The sequence below is a fragment of the Mustela nigripes genome, chromosome 5 (assembly GCF_022355385.1).
Source record: "Mustela nigripes isolate SB6536 chromosome 5, MUSNIG.SB6536, whole genome shotgun sequence".
NCBI classification, from domain to species: domain Eukaryota; kingdom Metazoa; phylum Chordata; class Mammalia; order Carnivora; family Mustelidae; genus Mustela; species Mustela nigripes.
In genome coordinates, this window is record NC_081561.1 from 86,819,178 (window position 1) to 86,840,176 (window position 20,999).

General features: G+C 38.9%; 2 protein-coding genes across 2 annotated transcripts; both read left to right on the forward strand.

Moving 5' to 3' along the window:
- The first annotated feature begins 5,552 nt into the window (after window positions 1–5,552).
- SMIM28 (small integral membrane protein 28) lies at window positions 5,553–9,964 on the forward strand. Its single transcript, XM_059401574.1, has 2 exons — window positions 5,553–5,663; window positions 9,575–9,964. The coding sequence occupies exons 1-2, from the start codon at window positions 5,553–5,555 to the stop codon at window positions 9,962–9,964; spliced, it is 501 nt and encodes a 166-aa protein (XP_059257557.1).
- A 3,165-nt stretch (window positions 9,965–13,129) lies between these two features.
- On the forward strand, window positions 13,130–13,607 carry LOC132017393 (large ribosomal subunit protein eL31-like). The gene has a single exon (XM_059399188.1). It carries the CDS (start codon window positions 13,180–13,182, stop codon window positions 13,555–13,557), a length of 378 nt encoding a protein of 125 aa, XP_059255171.1. The 5' UTR covers window positions 13,130–13,179; the 3' UTR covers window positions 13,558–13,607.
- Window positions 13,608–20,999: the final 7,392 nt, after the last annotated feature.

The window sequence follows — 20,999 nt, forward strand, 5'->3', positions numbered from 1 at the left end:
CTTCATTCTTCCCAAAGCCTTTGAGTGCCCACTGCGCGTCACACCTGGACTGGGAGTTCTAAGAAGAGACTTAAAAGACAATTGTTTGTATTCTATTGGGGAGGTCAAGAAAGACTTTCAGACAATTTCAACACAGACTACAACCTGTGAACTAATGAAAGCATGTGTATGGCATGGGAGCCAGCCACATGTGTCTGGGCTGATGGTGACAGAGGCAAACCATTTCAAAAAAAAAAATGATGGTAGAGAAAGGAGTTTGAAGGCAACTGATTTTTTGTAAGAGGCCTCGTATTTATAGTCATACAACATTTGCCAGTTCTAGGTTGCACATCAAGGTGTTTATAGTCATACAACATTTGCCAGTTCTACATGTTGGAGAAGAGGAACAGCCCTCATCATCTTAAACTTGCTTTGCTTTGCAGACAATGAGACATGGGGACATCCAGATCTGGCTCCAGGAATTATAGAATCTAGGAAAACCTTGGCAAATTTTCCCCCAATATTACTTAATCCTTAATTTCCTAATCTGCAAAATTAGGAAGAATTCTTATAATTCACAGTTGTGAAAAAAAATAGATAACATAATAATATATGAAAATTCAGGGATTAAATACTGGAACTCCTCCACCCCAGCTAACCCATTCCCTGTCATATGTATGAATAAAGAAATCATGCATAGACAAATTACATAAGGATTTTTAATCTAAATGTATCTACCTACTTAGTTCCAGTTTTAAGTTCAAGAATATCAATCTGATTTCCAAACATTTGTGATCATTATACTATTTTAAATATACTAGATTTGCCTTGATTCCAGGTATAGAAAAAGTAAAGGCCAAATGCTTGAAGATACCCAAGTTCATAACCAGAAAATACAGTAAGCTTATACATTTCATATCCTGCTTTTGATCTGGGGGAGGAATTGAGATTTTTAAAGTTATTTTTCCATTGTAGACAGGAATTTAAAAATAGTTGACTTAAGGAAAAAGGAAATTTCTGGGGTGATGGAAAGGTTTTATATCTTGTTTTACATGGTGATTATAAGGGTGAATAAAACTGTCAAAATTCATCAAACAGAACACAGAAGATCTTTAGGCTAAGATTCACCAGAATTTGCATATAAGAACACTAAGATTCTAATTTATGTTAATTATAGCTTCGTAAAATATTTTGTAATCTTTTGTTCAAAATGGAAATTTTCCATTTCCATGTGTTCATATTTTTCCAAAGTAAACTTCAAAGCAATAATTTTTCCTTTTCTATTGTCATACTTGTTCAGTTTTTTTAAAAAAATCATTTCTGGCATATCTTCCTCGCTCAGTCCATTATTGCTAGCGGATTTAGTTACATTGTTTAGGACTCTTTCCTTCCAGATTATCAGGGACAAAGTCAAACAAAACCCAAGGCCAGATCTGCTGACCGTTAAGTGAACCCTTGGTCTCCATGGAACTCTGGTTCAGGCAGAGTGATTCATCACAGTACTGCCTGCCATCTACTGATTAGTTTTCAGTTCTCCTAATCAAATACAAGCTTATTTAATTTCTATAATAGCATCCTGAGAGAGGGCACTGACCAGTTTGCTAAAATTCAAATGTATTTACTAGCTTAGAATTAAATATGGGGAAAAAAGACCTACTACTGTTCTATAGGCATCTTTAGTTCATTTCAATCTTCCCTAACCAGGAGTTCTCTCGGATTTTTCTCCATTATTGACCCAGAAGATGAACTATGTCTCACAACTAAAGCAGACTGCACTGGGTCCAACTGCTCCACAGACCAGCAGAATAAAAAAAAAAAAAAAAAAAAAAAAACAAGAAGTCTTGGTAATTCTTGAAAGTAGAATATCTCTATTCATAGAAAAATGGCCAATGTTGATCAGCAAAAAGATCCATAGTTTTATCAAAAAAAAAAACCTCATAATTCCACCACATAGAAGAAATACCATTGTTAATATAGACTTTTTTCTATATGTAGAAACATGAGAATTTATAATAAACGTAATTTTCTGGCAAGTTCATCTTAATATGAGGTAAACATGTTTACATTTTTCTGGTATTTCTTTTCAGGTGATAATCTGTCTTTATATGTGGATAGCTTATTAGATAAGTATTTTGTGGAATTTTTAAAAATCTGTTTGTTGTTATAGACATTTAAGGTGTGCTAAATCATCTTTCAACAACATATTATCTTTGAGTGTTCATAAGATTATCTTTTTAGGATGAGTTCCTAGAAGTAGAACTGTTGAGGGTTGACATATATTGATGATTTCTCTATAATCTATTAACTTGTTCTGTTTGAATATATAACTCTTAATTCTGCTTCTCTATCCAGCTATGACATCATTCCTTTGCTCCCCTTTCAAGCAAAAATTACCCAAGATTGTTGATACTCACTACCTCCAATTCTGCTTCCCCCTTTCTCTCTTATAACCATTCCAATCAAGCTTTGCTCCAACCACTCCACCAAAACTCCTCCTCCTGGCCAAATAACCAAGGACACCCCTTCCCCAAGCTCATTTTGTTAAATCCAGTAATAAATCTCAACCATCTTGTTTACACAGTACCTACCTTTTGAGACAGACGATCATCCCCTCCTTCTAGAAACATTTCCTGTTTTGGATTCCAGGAGACCTCACTTTCTTGGGTTCTCTTTCACCTCACTGGCCACTCCCTGCCTCCCCACTCTATTGACCCTCATCTTCTTGGTGATCTCAGTAAGTCTTGTAGTTTCAAATACCATCTCTTTGCCAATGAGTTTCAACTATTGACTGTGGCCTCATCCTCACTCCTGAACTCCAAATTTGAATACCCAAACTCGCACACATTGCAAACTTACATGTCCCAACTCAACTCTCTTTATTCCTCTTGTGTAAAAACAAAACAAGACAACAACACAACTTGCCCCATCTGGTCTTTCTCCCTCTCTGTAAAGGAGAATGGTCATCCTTCCTACTGCTCAAGCCTAAAACAGAGTCCTCCTTGATTTTTTTTCCCCCATTTTTAGCACTTTCAGTTCTTCCAGAAATCTTGTTGGCTCTATTCCTAAAATATGCCTAGATTTTACCACTTCCTTGATACTACTCTGGTCTATTATTTCCCTCCTGAATTATTAAAAGAAGCCTTAGCTGGTCTCCCTCCATTTGCCCTAATCCCTATACTTTTTCCAACACAGATGAACCTGAGTGATCCTTTTAAAATGAAAGTCAGATTTTATCACTCCTCTGCTTAAAACTCCGCATTTTACTTAAGAGTAAAAGCCACAATTCTTACAATGCCTTATAAACCCTCTGTCCTACCGTCTCCGACATATCCTCACTCTCTTTTCTATCCTACTTTTTTCCTGGCTTACTGCGCCTGCCACCCTGACCCTATAGTCATTCTGAGAACTCACCAGGCATGTGACTGCCTCAGGGCCTTTGCACTGACTATTCCCTTAGTCTGCAATATTTTTTCATCTGATAACTTCATGGCTGATTCACTTGCATCCTTCAGCTTTTTATGCAAATATTACTTTTCCTGAGGTCATAGTTGACTTCCGCCATACTCTGCTTTTCCTTTTTCTCCATAGCATGTATCACCTTCTGATACTATGTTTGATTTCTCTTGGTCCCCAAAAATATTTCTAGAAGAGCGGGAATTTGTATCTGATTCATTCATTACTAGAGGAGGGTCCAACATTTACACTGTGCCTATTTAATGCTTTTGATCCAGATTTCACTTGCTTCTTAAGAAGTGAAGATATTGAAGTCAATAGAGTGAAGGAGAAGCTGAAGAGACAATATTGGCAAAGCCACAGATATGCAAAAAAAGCAAAATAGTGCACTGATGGCCAGATGCTTTGGATACACAAGTGTGGGGATACAGGTCTGGCTTAAAATAGGAACACATGAGTGGGACAAAGCAATATTTTAACTGAGAGCACCAAATCAACTTACTCCATGGTAAGAACTAAAAGGAGAAAGTGATAAAGGGTTCCGCACTAGGATACTGATCCAGGTGCTGGGAAACTTGGTGAAAACTTACCACAAATGAGAAATTTGGCAAAGAGCCAAACTCTATCAAGATGGGATGCTGCCTTTGAAAGGGTAACGAGCCATGAGAGACCATGGAGTCTGAGAAACAAACTGAGGGTTTGGGAGGGCAACAGGGGGATGGGTGAGCTTGGTGGTGGGTATTAAGGAGGGCATGTACTGCATGGAGCCCTGAGAGTGGTGCATAAACAATAAATCTTGGAACACTGAAAAAATAAAATAAAATAAAACAAAATGCTTCTGGCTAAACTCATTCCATATGAACTTCAAATCATTGTGAAGTTCTATAAGAAACTTTTTTCAGAAGTATATTACATTTGAAGTAAATTTTGGAATAACTGACATCCAGAAATATGTTAATGTACCCAAGACTTGCTTGATGTGCTGTAGTAAAAAATAAATAAGTAAATAAATAAATAAATAAATAAATAAATGTGTATCTTTCCTCAAAAAAAGGGGGAGGGGAAGAAAAGGTATTGAAAACAATGGCATTTCCTCAGAAATTGGGTATCAAGTGAAGTGAGTTCACTACCCCATCCCCGAAACCTATCCATGGGATACCATGGCCAATGAGGAAGAATTCTAATTTAGGAAAAAAATCCTAGTTACTCTTTCAGCATCAAGACAGCTGCTTGGATGGAAATGATGCTTAGATCAGGATGTGGGTAGTTGCAATATTGAGTTGTCATGAATTGAATAAATATTTGAAACTGAAGTTTCTTCCACTAAAAGAAAGAGAATCCAACCACCATGTCTTAAATGTTCAAGTCTTCACAAATATGTTGAATTAGACATCCCAAAGTTACCTCAGTGAATATTCAAATTGAAAGATCCTTATTTTCAGATTATAAATAATTTTATAAAGTTCCCAAGATTACCAATAAGTATTGGTGATTTGATTTTTTTTTTTTTTAACAAAACCAGCAAATATTTCTTCCAAACAATCTGAGCTATTGTCTGTCTGGCTGCTGTACAACTTTATCATTAGCAATTTTCATCTAAATAATTCACTAAAATATTACAAAGGACTCTTGCTTCTCTACCAAATATCCCTTCCCTCTCTATCATAGAACCCAGAAATAATTAAAGGAAATTCAGCTTGGATAGTTTTTCTTGCTGAGCTGTTATCTCTGGAGAGGGATGTGGTGAGGGAAGGGAGAGGGTCTTATTTATATCTCAATATAAACAGCTTTTACTCACTGAGACCGTCCACTGCACTGTAATAACACTAATGCAGAGAATGTCTCTGTCTGAAATCTATTCTGTGTCTGATATCTGATGCCAATCCTCACAGTGATAAAGGCCACAAAAACAAATGCAGAGGCACTGAATTTAAATACAGCCAGCCCCAAGAGGTCTTTCTGGTTGGTTTCTTTTCCCGGTTGCCACTCATCAGAGAACGAGTTTACCAACAGCCATCAGCCGAGCACATCCAAGCTGGATCCAGGCCAAGAGCAAGCAGTATTGCTGGAATCTGGGCAGTGAGGTGGAAGGGTGGTCGGTGCATCAGTCGGATGGAAACATGCGGGGACTGATGGCCAGCAGCTGGAGGAAGTTTGGCCACGCTGGTAGGGGGACGTATGAGTGGTTAACAAGTGAACCAAGCCCACCTCTTCTGGAAACTCAGCTGCAGGTCTGTATCTATGACTTCAGCCTTTTCTTCTCCAAAGTGTCTTTGTCAGTTTTAAAACCAACTATGCCTAGATTTTTAGGATCTTAAAACTTAGTAGCAACATTTTACTTTATGAACAGAAATATTCATTCACTGACTGGCATGGTCTAAGAAAGTAATTGGAAAGTTGTATTCTTTGACCAAGGATGGATTCAAGTCAAACTTGCAACAAATATGTTCCAAGAACTCCAGATAGATCAAGTTTATCAAAGTACACCTGAAGGGAGGAGTCAACAAATCTTTATGCCTTGGTTTTAGGACTTTGTTCTTTGCACAGTGAAGCAATGTCTACATACACAATAACAAAGAGACTCCCTGTGGCTTTAGAATGATGGTGTTTCCAGGAGTTAGGAGAAGCCAAGGATCTTACCTCGGGCAGGATAGCAGAGGGTTAAGGAGGTTTTTGTCTCTAAGAAACGCAGCAGCTGCTCTGCTTTGTCTGGGAAATCACCAAAGAAGCCTCAATTTGAGGCAGCAGAAAGGAAAAATATTTGTAGAAACCTAAGAACTCAGTTTCATGATCAGGAGGGAAAGGAGAGATACTGCTGTTACACAAAGAGAGGAAAATTAACCTAATTTCTTGTTGTCTGGAAAATCAGCTGATGAGGTTGGTATTTACATTCTCCCAAACTACCTTTTACAGAAAGATATTTTTATATATTTATATATTATTTATATTTAACATTTATAATTGCCTATATTTAACTATGATTTTATATCCTTCAACAGTCATGCTCTTCACTGAGTATTTTGAAAAATATTCCCTGAACAAGAATGCTGTCAATATATGCATCAAAAATATTAAAAGTTAAGAAATAAATAACATTTGACTAGAAAAGTAAACATGTTTTCCGCATTAAAAAAAAAATCCAAAACAACTTAAACCAATATAACAAGAATTAGTAAAAGAGAAGATTAAGGAGACCATCATCATAAATTTGTCCTGTTGCTCTGTGCTTCTCTTAACTAGAAGAGGATACAAGAGATAACACAAGAGGAGTTATCTCAAAAAATTGTCTGAATTTGCCATCTTAGATAAGTCTTTTAGTTCCACTTGATATTTGGATAAACTTAACTCAACCAATGGAAATACTGATTAAAGGAGGGGACTGTGGCAACTAATTTCAAAAAAAAAAAAAATGCAACTAATACTGATAATACCATAAGTGGCATAGCCATAAATGACAGGGTCTATTATACAAAATCTTTTAAAAAAGAACATTAAGTCTCTTTAAGTCTCTTTATACTCTATGCATCTTCAACATACAGAGTATTTAAAATCTGATACCCACAACTGTTTAGAAACTATTATCGTCCACATAATTGATGGAGAATGAAGAAAACTAAGTCATGCATAATGATCCATGTTTATCAAGGTTGAATAGTGTTTAATAGCTTTAATATTTTTAGCAATTCACCTGGAGAAAAAGCCTTAACATAGTTAAATTGCTTTGGAGTCCATCTTGACTTTTTATTAATGGTAGTAAATTATTTATGAGTTCATCTATGCTTATAGCTTTTGTAATCCAAGTCCTATTATATCACAACAGGTTTCAACTTAATAGTTTTGATAGATTATGTATAAGAAAACAGAAAGAACCCATAACTTAGAAACAAAACAACAATCACACACATAAAATCTATTGTTACTAAAATATTTTTTCTGAAAAAATATATTAAAATGTAAACATAGTAATGCTAGTTTTATTTTCACTGCATTTTCTAACCTTAGCAATAAATTTCTAGACTTCTTCTGGTTATTTTTAGTATTTTATTTTCTAGTAAATTTAACCATGTGAGTTCCTGAGGTAAAAATACATATCTGTTATTCACCAAGTGTTTTACACACATTGATTCATTAAATCATCATCCCAACCATTCAAAAAAGATATTATTTCCATTTCATAGAGAAGGAAATCCAGGCCCATAGGGGATTAATAAATGGTTCGTCATCATGCAAATATTAGAAAGTCCTACCAGAATTCAAAGCCAGCAAACCCCAAAAATGATACTTGGTTTCCAAAAACAAAAACAAAACAAAACACACTTTAAATTTTTACGCACTTTAAGCTAAAATATTTGAACTCATACCTTACCAAGGACAAAATATCTGGCAATATAAATACTAAATTAACTATCTGATTTTGAATCAACATAACATATAATTCTTCAGTAAGAAAAGGAGACAATGCAAACACCACTAGATAAGCCAGTCTCTTAAGAGGTCATGGCCACTGTCAAATAAATAAATAAATAAAATCTTTTAAAAAAGAGTTCAGCAAAAGAGTACAGCAAAAGTTATCCTTACCCCCCAAAAATCAAGGAGAGATCCCTGACCCTCATAGTTTTATTATTATATTTTATATTAAATAAGTAGATAAAAAGCTTAGTATTTTGGTTGTTTGTTTGAAACACAATGTAAGGCTTCAAGGGTTTTTTTCTTCTGTTGTAGTGCATCCAAACACGTTTGTTGCTGTATGCTTCACATAAGAGAGAAGTTTTGGCAGCTTTATTTAAAGTAACATCTCTGTAGTTGGGGACAGTATTTTTGGTGCTTCTCTGCCTTGCTGCTGAAGCATCATTTCATGGCGATTACATTCTTTACTCTGTCAGGAACCATCATTACCTTGTGAGCTAATATTGTAAAATCAATACCTCCTAGGTTGCTAAAGAATTTATCTGCAATTTCTTTTTAACTATTGAACTTTCACGAATTTTTTTTTTAATTTTTTAAGATTGTATTCATTTATTTGACAGAGAGAGACACAGTGAGAGAGGGAACACAAGCAGGGAGAATGGGAGAGGGAGAAGCAGGGAGCCGGATAGGGGACTTGGTTCCAGGACCCTGGGATCATGACCTGAGCGAAAGGCAGACACTTAATGACTTAGCCACCTAGGTGTCTCTGGACTTTCGGGGATATTTAATTTCATGTTTGCATTGAAGTCTGACTGAGATGCGAAGTCAGATGATGAATATCATAAAAAGCACCAAATATGCTTACACTGTTGAGATTATACTCTAACAATTATACTCTAATTGCAGGAATTTGGCTGCAATTCATCACTACACAGCCACTTAGAGAAATTTTAGGCTGCAATAGAATACAATTCTTTTTTTTTTTTTAAGATTTTTATTTCGTTTATTTGACTGACAGATCACAAGAAGGCAGAAAGGCAGGCAGAGAGGAAGGGAAGCAGGCTCCCCGCTGAGCAGAGAGCCCGATATGAGGCTCGATCCCAGGACCCTGGGATCATGAACTGAGCAGAAGGCAGAGGCTTTAACCCACTGAGCCACCCAGGTGCCCCTACAATTCTTTTTCTATAAAGGGTTCACAAGTTTCCATATTGATTCTACCAATATTGCAAAAACAAATGGAAGGAATATTAAAATTTCATTCATCATAAACATCAGCGATCAATTCATATTTCAAATATTAATATGGCATATGAACACCTAATGTCAGAATTCATTCCAGAATAATTAAATAATTTAATTTAATAATTTAAGTTCCATAGGATACTTTTTGTGGCAATACCACATTATTGGTCTAATTCTAAATAAAATAAGTCCATAGAGTAAGAGCTCCTGTTCAAAGAATGCATAGTGAGCTGACAACTAAAACCCACTCTCCTGGTTCACTTTCAGGGAGCTATGGTAGGATGTCGTCAATATGTATTTTGACATCTCGATGCATCCTTTATCTCATCCATTTACTTTACTTCCCATGGGCTCAAGCCCACTGGCACAAAGAAAGAGCATGGTGGTTTTCATAGCGGGTAAGGAAGATAGGAATAAAAGATCAAAGAGAGGAGCTTCAGGAACGCCGAAGTCTTTCCTCCTCTCCTAACCCAGCCTCGTTCCCGAATTCCAGGGCACCCAGAAGATAAGCTCCACCAAAGACGACGTGGAACCCTTCCTGTGCATCCTTCTTCCAGCGACCATCCTGCTCTTCTTGGCCTTTCTGCTGCTTTTCCTGTACCGTCACTGCAAGACCCCCCGACCCCAAGGGCAGGTTTTCAGCACCGACCCCCCAGCGCACCCCACAGCAGAGGAGGCCACCGACTTCCTGCCGGGCTTCCCCGGGAGAGGCGAGCAGGACTTCCCGTACTCCCCGGTGCCCCGGGAGGCGGCCCTCCTCTCCACGGGCCTGCCTCCCTCCTACGAGGAGGCCACCAGGAATCGCCCGGGGACGGAGGTCCGGGAGGAGGCCGAGGCGGGCCCCCCCTGTAAAGAGCCCTCCCCCAGCGGGAGAAGCGGATAGAAAGGGCAGCTGGGAACAGTCTAGAGCACAGCTCGCAGTCCCTCCGGGAGCCAGCCGGGCCAGGCGAGTGGCGGGGAGGCCTCTGGACCGAAGAGACTCCTGGACGAATGGGCGCTTCGAGCTGGTATCATTCTGGTTAACCATTCTCAAGTTCCTTAGGTTGTCGTGAGGAGGGCTAGGCTTCTCTAAAATACTTAACACCCTTGAGGAAAAAAATAGGAAAATTCTATGTGAGTTGAGAAACCCTTAGAATTACTGGTAAGCCTGTGGACGAGCTCTGAAGGAAAACAGAAATGCTGCTAAGCCAAAGGAAACGGGTTTTGCCACCAAATACAGTGGTTCTTCCTACGCATGTTCTTCAGGGTTTTATGGCTTCACTTTTATGTGAGGGCTTCAAGATGGCTGGAGAATTCTAGAAGGAAAATCTCTCTAGAGCTGCAGTGGTCAGCTGTGTGGTTAAAAAATGGTAAAGTGGGGCTCAATATTAAGAATGAAGGTACAGAGACATGTGCAGACTAAAAAACAAATAAAGCTCTCCAAAATTATCTCCTTCTTGATGTAGCCCTTGTTGATTTGTGTTCTAATTTGCCTCCTAAAATGGGAAAGGGACCCAGCTTTTAGATGGGACAGTCTCCCACTAGAGCATCACAGCTTGTCCCTCAGTGCTATGGCAGGATATTATCTTAGGGGACACCATGAGCAACTGTGTGGCCTACACCAAGCAGCAGTAACAGAGTAGATACTGGCTTAACACTGGAAAGCAAAGGTCAGATTTTCGGATCACACAGTAAGGAGAAACCTAGACTAGCTCTAACAGGGACCTCATGAATCATATGGCCCAAACTTCTGTTTTACAGGTATCAACACTAGAATGAGGAGAAGTTAAGTAACTTGTCTGAGACTAAATACCTCATCAAGAGCTGGGATCAGAAGCCTCTCCCCTCTGGGCTAGAGCACCTTCCACTGCACCAGACGTTCTTCTAACAAAACTGCAAATGTGGAATTTCAGACCAAGCTCCTGGTTGGGCATCAAGTTGCTCAGGAGGAGGAGCCCAGCTTAGTTTGGAAGGGATACAAATCTCCGTCCATGATTTTCAAATGGAAAGATAGAGGTGGGACTTTTACCACATGGAATGCAGATCAGAAATCCCTTGGAGGTATTAGAGGAAGCAGGAGAATGATGTGGATGATTCTAGAACTTGTATTTGATACTCTAATCTTGTTGGTAAAACTCTTCGTTTGTTGTTCTTTTCGTAAGACAAAAACCAGGCGACACTTCGATGGCTAAAAATGAACAAATTTTTTTTTACTTTTTACATAAGCAGTTTTATGCTAGATATATAATGTGATATGGTTTTAGGAAGATAACAAAGTAAGCCCAAATAGGATACATTTATTTCTAAATAGAATCTGAGAGAAATAATAGTATCTTTAAGAACTAATGTAAAATATAAGCTATTAGAATGAAGATCAATAAAATTTCTCTCAGAAAAATTATACTGAAAAATTCCCTGGTGGCCATTAAAGGAAGTAAGTAAAACAAATGGAAATGAAAAGCTCAGCAAAGAGCCTTCTTCAAATTTTTATTTTTTTAAATCCTAAGGATCTTGTTCTGGGTGAAACTATGTTTATTCTTTCCAACTCCTTTGCTAACCTCCATTCCTCCTCCTTTGCTAACAGAACCCTGATTTGGTTTGGGATCCTGAGGCCACTTGTGTAAGACAGACCAGATCCCTCCCAACGCCAGGGGAGGCATCATGAGAGTTAATCACAGTGATCTCAATTCCTCTACCAGGAACTGATCAGATCTTTGGGACCTAAGGGGAGATAAATGCAGGAGAGAGTTTTTCTAGAAAAGGTTGCCTCATTAAAAAAACAAAGAATACACACACACACGAGGAAATACTGTGCATCTTTGCTGGATGTTAATATGTCTCATGTAACACCTGGGGCTACTACAACCATCTTGCAACCATGAGGCAATTAGTTCCAGATTTAGTCTGGGATGCCTGGGTGGTTCAATAAGTTAACCACCTGACTTCAGCTCAGGTCATGATCCCAGGGTCCTGGGATGGAGCCCCACGTGGGGTTCTCTGCTCAGCAGGGAGCCTGCTTCTCCCTCTGCCACTTCCCACCCCCACTTGCATGCTAACATACATACATACATGAATAAATTTTTAAAAATAAATAAAATAATTAGTCAATGATAGGACTCCTTTAAAATATATCAGTGATCTGAGGAAGAAAGATTTTTCTCCTCTGGAACCAAACTGAAGCAGCAGATAAACTCCTAACCAGAGGTTGCCAAAGTACAGCCCACGAGCCAAATCCTGCTTGTAACCTGTTACTACACGTCTTGGAGACAAGAATGGTTTTTACATTTGTAAATAGTTGGAAAAAAAAAATCAAAGGGAGAAGGATTTTTTTGATGCATGAAGTTGTATGAATTCAAATTCTGGTGTCCAGAAATGAAGTTATTGGAACATAAGTTAGTGCTCACTTGCCTATGGTTGCTACTTCAGACTTAAGTGGTTGCAACAGAGGTTGTAAGGACCTTCAAAGCCTGAAATACTTACTATCTGTATAGCCTGAAATATCTTACTATCCTTTAAAGAAAAGGTTTGCTGACCCTGGCTATAGCGCAGTGGATTTTACCCCCAGTTGCATGATAGAATTACTTGAACTTACCAATACCAGGACCCACCTAGGCCAATTTAACTGAAATAAAGCAAGTGATTCTAATAGAAGATCGAGGCTGAAAGCAATTCATTGACTAGGCCACAAAACACAGCTGAATTCACTATGGATAGATGGAAGGTTCCAGACTGAGAGGAAACTAGAGCTGTAAATCAAGCTTTGAACCATCATTTATAACCCAACATTTTCTGTACATGCCCGAAGCCACCAGGCTAATATCCAGCTGTAGGCAATTCAATCCCCAAAGCAGATTTGCAAGCAGAATATTAACAACAACAGAGTAAACTACATCCTTGCTTACATGTTAACACAACTGGCAAACACAGTGGGATTTGTTGCTAGTGCTCCCAGACAGAGTAGGACTGAAGAAAATCCACAAATCAAAGAACTAGATTTTTAGCAACTGAGAAGTATTTTGGGAAGAAATTGTATAGCCAGAAAAGGTTAAGAATGGGAGGCAGTGCTTTCCCTCTCCCACAATACCTCGCGCTCTTCCTTTCCATCCCGGGCCCGGCAGAATGGCTCCCGCGAAGAAGGGTGGCGAGAAGAAGAAGGGCCGTTCTGCCATCAACGAGGTAGTGACCAGAGAATACACCATCAACATTCACAAGCGCATCCATGGAGTGGGTTTCAAGAAGCGTGCCCCTCGGGCACTCAAAGAGATCCGGAAATTTGCCATGAAGGAGATGGGAACTCCAGAAGTGCGCATTGACACAAGGCTCAACAAAGCTGTCTGGGCCAAAGGAATAAGGAACGTTCCGTACTGCATCCGTGTGCGGTTGTCCAGAAAACGTAACGAGGATGAAGATTCTCCAAACAAGCTCTACACACTGGTCACCTATGTACCTGTCACCACTTTCAAAAATCTACAGACAGTTAATGTGGATGAAAACTAATCGCTGATTGTCAAATAAAGGTATAAAACAGCAAAAAAAAAAAAAAAAAAAAAAAAAAAAAAAAAGAATGGGAGGCAGTATAATAGAAACAGTGACATTTTCACTAGATCCTACACTAGACCAGAAAATATCAGCATGACATCATTTTATAAAAAGGAAAAGAATCTAATGTCTGGTCAGCCATGAAAGGAGCTTGGAACCATCACTCCTTCCCAACAAGAAGAAGCTGAACTGAAAATCAACACTTCTTGACTCCATCAGAGAACGGAGGTCACAGGACAAACCACTGTCCCAAAGTGAGAGAAACAGAAGCACAACTTACCAGAGTAGAAATCCAGGAGCAAAAGCCTCCTCAGGAACCAGTGCCGGCATAGGGAGGCCAAAATTGGAATCAACAAACTTCTGGAGGCTCAGAGGGGAGCAAATCAGAGAGTTACAAAGTCCAGAGGGGCCCCACATTCTGTGAGTTTGCCTCAGGAGGCTTACTGGGTTCTCACAATAAAGATCCGAGGAAAAGCCTCTCATGCTTTCTGGTAGAGCAAGAAAGGAAAGGAACCATTTTGAAATGGCCAGAGCACTCTCTCTGTTCTAAACAAGTCGTGCCCTCAGATGAAACTGTTTTACAGGCCCTAATCAGCTGGGTTTTATCAAAGCCTAATTAACCTGGGGATTAATTAACCCTACGTGGCTCTAGCCTTACAGTGGAGAAGGAAAATACCCAATTCCAGCTTCTCTGGCCATCTTCTTCTACTTAAGGGAGTGAAAGAAAAAACAGAGAAGCCCTTGTGAGGTTCACAGCCCAGAGGAGCAGCCGCCCTCAAAGGCTGAGACCTAATCATAGGACTATGGACCCTGCCCCCCCTCCACCAAACCACTACTACATTAGGAAAGACCACTTTACTGCAGTTCCTCTTACCCAGTACATTAAGTCCACTGTTCAACAAAAACTATAAGGCATACTAAAAGGCAAAAAACAAGAACAAAAGCAAACCCCCCCACAAAAAAAATTTTTTTTTTTTGAAGAGACAGAGCAAGCTTTGGGACCAGACTCAGATATGCAAGATTTATCAGAACAGAAATGTAAGATAACTATCATTAATACGCAAAGGGCTCTAAGGGGTAAGGTAGACAACATGCAGGAACAGATAGGTAATATCAATGGAGAGATGGAAATTCTAGGAAAGAACCAAAAGGAAATGCTAGAGAACAAGAACACTGAAACAGAAAAGAAGAATGCCTTTTGTGGGCTTCTTTGTAGACTGGACACAGTTGAGGAAATAATCTTGGAGCTTAAGGATATGTTAATAGAAACTTCTAAAATAGAAAGGCAAAGAGGAAAAAAAAATACAGAGCAGAATATCCAAGAACTGCGAGACAAATACAAGAGGTGTTACATGCACATAGTGGGAATACCAAAAAGAGAAGAATAGCAGAAAGGCCCAGAAGAAATATTTTAAGCAATAATAACTGCACATGTCCACAAATTAATGTCAAACAATAGATACAGGAAGCTCAGAGAGCACCAAGCAGGAATAATGCCAAAGAAGGAAAAAAAAAAAAAAACCAAAAATACTACAGCTGGGTGTCCTGTATTCAAACTGCAGAAAATCAAAGACTTAAAAAAAAAATCTTGGGATGCCTGAGTGGGTTAGTTGGTTAAATATCCAACTCTTGATCTCAGCTCAAGTCTTGATCTCAGGGTCATGAGTTCAAGCCCCACATTTGGCTCCACGCTGGGCATGGAGCCTACTTAAAAAGTAGATAAAATAAATTTTAAAAATAAATTTTAAAAAATCTTGAAAGAGGCTAGAGGAAGAAAACACCTTGCCTGTAGAAGAGCAAAGATTAAGAATTACCCTGGCTTCTCTTCAGAAACCACATAATCTAGTGGAATGGAGTGCAATTTCCAATGGTTGAGAGAGAGAAAAAAAAACCAGTCTGAATTCTGTATTGTATTCTGCAAAGTTATTCTTTGAAGTGAAGGATAAATAAAGACTTTCTCAGACAAACAGAACTGGGAAATTTTCTTATTCTTCATTGATCAAACAGGTAAAAATTTGTTCAAAATAATAATAGCAATAATGTATTTGATGATTATAGCTTACATATAAATGAAATAAATAACAGAAATAATACAAGAAACAGGAGGGAGGAATTAAGACTATTTTGTTATTATAAGGTACCCATGCCACTGGTGAAGCAGTAGAGTATTATTTGAAAGTTGACTTAGATTAGTTGTAAATGTATATTGCAAACTCTAGGGCAACTAAGAGAAGTTTAAAAAAAAAAAGTATAATCAATATACTAAGAAATGAGAGAAAATGGGAATCCTCTAAAATGTTCAGTTAGAAGGACAAAAGGCAAAAGAAAACCAAAAAAGAAGCAAAGAACAAGGGGAAGGAATAGAAAACAGTAATAAATATGGTAGATATAATCAATATTATATATCGATAATACTTTAAAGTTCAACGGTCTACATACACCAATTGAAAGACAGATACCGGGGTACCTAGATGGCTCAGTTGGCTAAGTGTCTGCTTTCAGCTCAGGTCATGGTCCAGGGTCCTGGAATGGAGTCCCACATCAGGCTCCCTGCCCAGAGGAGGGTCTGCTTCTCCCTCTCCCTCTGCCTGCTGCTCCCTCTGCTTATGCCTTCTCTATCTCTCTCTCTCTCTCTCTCTCAAATGAATAAATAAATCTTTAAAAAAAAGAAATAAAGATATTGTCATAGTAGATTAAAAACAAGACTCAACTATCTTGTCTACAAGAAACCCACAATAAATACAAAGACACATGTACAAGAAAAATAAAGGGATGGAGAAAGAAATGCCATGCAAATACTAATCCAAAAAATAGCTGCACTGTGTTAATTTCAGACAGAGCAGATTTCAGAGCAGGGAAAGTTACCAGAGATAAAGAGTAGCATGATGTAATGATAAAGGGGTCAGTTCTCCAAAAAGACATCATCATTTTTTAAAAGATTTATTTTTTATTTATTTGACAGACAGAGATCACAAGTAGGCAGAGAGGCCAGAAGGGAAGCAGGCTCCCTGCTGAGCAGAGAGCCTGATGTGGGGCTCGATCCCAGGACCCTGGGATCACGACCTGAGCTGAAGGCAGAGGCTTTAACCCACTGAGCCACCCACGCGCCCACATCATCAGTTTTTAAAGCATATACCCCTAACTACAGAGTGTAAAATACTTGAAGCAAAAACTGATAGAATTGCAAGGAAAACTGATAGATAGAAATCAAGGATGAATCCATGACTACAGTTAGAGATACCCCTCCATCAGAAACAGATCTAACAGGCGGAAAATCAGTAAGAACATAGTTGTGTTGAAAAATTACCACGAATCAACTGGATATAATGGACTTCTATACATGACTTCATCCAACAACAGCAGAATACACATTCTTCTCAAGCTCACATGGAACATTCACCAAGATTGACCACCTACATTCTTGGTCACAAGACACGGTGTAACAAATTTTTAAAAATTGATATCATACAATGTATGCTGTCAGACCACACTGGGATTAAACTAAAAAATCAGTAGCAGGAAAATTCTGAATTACTTAGAGCTTACACAGCCCACTTGTAAATAATACATGGGGCAGAAAAGAAAACTCAAGAGAAAATAAAAATATTTTAAACTAAATTTAAAGGAAAATACAACTCACCAAAATTTTCAGATGCAGCAAAATCAGTGCTTAGAGGGAAATCTACATTATTTAATGTATATATTAGAAAAGAAGAAAGATCACAAATCATTATTTAAGCTTCCACCTTACAAAACTAGAAGGAAAAGCAAATTAAATCCAAAGTAAGCAAGAAGACAGCAAGTAATAAAAATTAAAGAAGAAATCAATGAATATTAAAATGAAGACAAGAAATCAGCAGAGAAAATCAAGGAAACCAAAAGCTGGCTTTTTTTTTTTTTAAGGTTTTATTTATTTGACAGAGATCACAAGTAGGCAGAGAGGCAGGCAGAGAGGAAAGGAAGCTCCCTGCTGAGCAGAGAGCCTGACACAGGAGACTATGACCCGAGCCGAAGGCAGAGGCTTTAACCCACTGAGCCACCCAGGCACCCCCAAAAGCTGGCTTTTTTAAGATAAATGAAAAAATTTAAAAAAAAAAGAGAGAGGATACAAATTATTGATATCAGAAATAAAAAAGGAAACATCAGATTCCATGGATGTTAAAAGGGCAAAAAAAGAAATACTATAAACAACTCCATGCCCATTTGATAACCTAGAAGAAATGAACCAATTCCTTAAAGTATATAATCTGCAAAAACTCATGCAAGAAGAAACAATTTGCATAAGGCTCTATATATTAAAGAAATTGAAGCAATAACAACCTTCCAAAATATCACCAGGGGACTGGGAAGGTCACCTAAATCAATATTCTTCAAGGAATGAGCCACAAAATGGTGCTAGCTCACAAACTATTTGTCACCAATCTGAGATAAAATAACTAGAGAAATTTATAGTAAGTGTTTAAAAATGTCATAGGAATTCAACATTTTTACAAAATCCATGTACATCTTCAGTAGACTCATCTCACTGAGCATGGTATCGACCAACTAAATTCTTGTTAAACTCATGGGTTAAGGTCCACATAGTGAGCTGCCTATAGTCTTGTGCAGTAGAATCACATATCGGTTCCTGATGAACTAGAAAGTATTTCTTAAAGGGAGAAGGCTCTTCATCACAGACAGCTTGAGAAGCACTGGTCTAGAAGATGAGATGTCCCGGGCATTAATGCTAAACTTCTCCTCCATCTATCTGGAGCCAAGTCAATCTGCCACTGACCTCTCCCATGCTTGGAACTCATTCTGAACATGCAGACCTGAACAAAGTCAAGTGTGGAACTGCCTGGAGAGACCATTCTGCAGGACCCATGAGCAGGCTAAGAGCTGTTTGGTTCACAGGTGTATGTTAGGTTGGGGCTGTGTGGCTCCTCCTCTCAGAATTGGGAGCACTGAAACACTGAACACCTCTGTTCTAAAAAAGTCATTAGGGAATCGAGTCCCATTCCTACCAATTCTTCCATTTCTTCTAAATCAAGAAATAAGGTAATAATATATGGCAACACCAAAAGCCCCATAGATAAGAGCTTTTTGAGAGTGAGAGCTATCTAGCTGCAGCAGAGCTCATGGTCTCTTTTTATTTCAAAGCATGAACCTTTTAAAATCAGTATGAAGATCCCTCTCCTTTGTTTTTATAACTACTCCCCACAGTCTCAGAAGTGATATCAGGCCTCATATTGATTAGGATCAATATTTTAACTTTTCAAGACATTCTCAGTTTTAGACTTTAGCCTTCTATTCCTCAACCCTACATTTAATAAAGGTCTCTTCATTTTCTGTGGGCCATTAGAAAGGAGCTTCACAGATGCTCCTGAAAACACTGAGTTACTATCAATGTGTCTGAGAAATTCTGACTGGCATTCATTCAACTTCTTCAAGCAAGTATGTGTCAGGCCCTGAGTAAAGTGCTTCGTGTAAGAGGGGCTTCAACGGGTTGTCTTGATATCTCAATAATGGATGAGTATTATAATTCTCACCAAAACTAAAGGAGAAGCCAGGCAAACTCAAAGGTTACACTTCCTGTTAGACTACCAAGTTTCTACCCATTTTACATTTGCCATATTTGAGATAGTGGCAACTCTAAAAAGACCAAATATTTAATTATATTATGGATGTAAGAGTGGCCCCAGAGTAAACAATGCCTGACTAATAGGATAGACCAGATAGACCAAGATAGACCGGAACCTCAGGTTGTGCATTACTAAAACCCACCAACATCTACTATAGCACTTTACATAGAAGGTAATTGTTCAGTTATTATCCTGAAAACCATGCCACCCCAAATTTAGTGGCACAAAAAAATAACCATTTAATTATGCTCCCAGATTCTGTGGGTACTGTAAGGACAGCTTATGTCCACCCTGCGACCTCTGGGGCCTCAGTTTGGAAGAATCAAGGATGTCTGGTAGTGACTCAGTGGTGGTGGGCTGGCGCTGTCTGAATACAAGGTCACTCACATGGGTAGGGTCGATGCGTACTGTCAGCCCAGACACAGGGCTCTCCACGAGCTAGAGCTGCTTGGGCTTCCCTTCAGCATAGTTGTTGGATTTTAAGATTAATTGTCCCAAAGAAAATCAAGTGGAAGTCCTTAATGGTCTAGCCTCAGAAGTCACACAGGGCGACTTATCCTGGAGTCACAAAACTTCCCTGTTTCAAGGAGAGGAAGCATAGACCTCCATCTCTCGTTTGGGGGGTGGTGCGGTGGGGTGGGGGGGGGGAGGATGTATCAAAGCCACATTATAAGGACAACATGTTGGCCAACATATGGCCCATGTCTTTGGAAAAGAAAAACTGCTCTAAGGATGGACTAATCAATGAATGACTAAACGGTATCAGTAATGAACATTAGCAATTCTCTCCAATAGTTAGTTGGGTTCTTTGAAAATACAGTGTGATTGAACTTTTCCACCCTCTTGAGGTTAACCAAGGCCTATGATTTGCTTTGGTCAATGAAATATGGATGGAAGTGACTTGTGTAACTTTCTGCAGGAAGTATTTATCATTGATTCTCCTCATTCACAGATTCTGTACGTGCAAGTTCACTGACTTGTTGGTCTGTATTCAGAACTCCAATGCTCACATCACCTTTTCGGTCACTGGTGGACATCTGCCTGTGGATAGCTGTGAGAAATTCTAGCCACGCGAGGCACACATTCCCAGCTCAGGTTAAATAAGGTGGAGCTCTCTGCCTTCTAGTCTCAGCTGTCATACAGTAAACAAGCCTTTTTTGCAGTCTATTTAGTCTGTGGTTTTTTGCATTTTTGTGATTCTTGTTGATTTTTTTGCTTAAAATGGCCTCCGAACATAGCACTCAAGTGGAGGAGATACAAGTGTTATATAAGCTTCATTAAAGTACGAGCTACGTGTTGTTGGTGAAGATCTCAATGTTCATGAACCAAAAATATCTGTTAACTAAGGTCTCTTTATACAATAACGCATATAAAACAAGGTTACTTAGTGAGTAGTTGGCAAAGATGTAACCGGAGGTTCACAGGAACCTACATCTGTATTTCCTCTGGAATCAATAGTTCGGGATTCGTTAATTCAATTGTTCGTGATGCTTGATTTTTTTTTTTTTTTAAGATTTATTTATTTATTTGTCAGAGAGAGAGAGTGCAAGCAGGGGGAACATCAGGTGGAGGGAGCAGTAGGACGCCGCACTGCAAGGAGCCCGATGAGGGACTCTGTCCTAGGGCCCTGGGATCATAACCTTAGCTGAAGGCAGCTTAGCTGACTGAGCCACCCAGGTGTCACTCATGGTGACTTTATAGAACAAAGCTGCTTCAAGTCATGAGAACTGACTTCGGCCACTGCTGCAGGGCTGTGTGGGGCTTCCTCCCCTGCTGGGG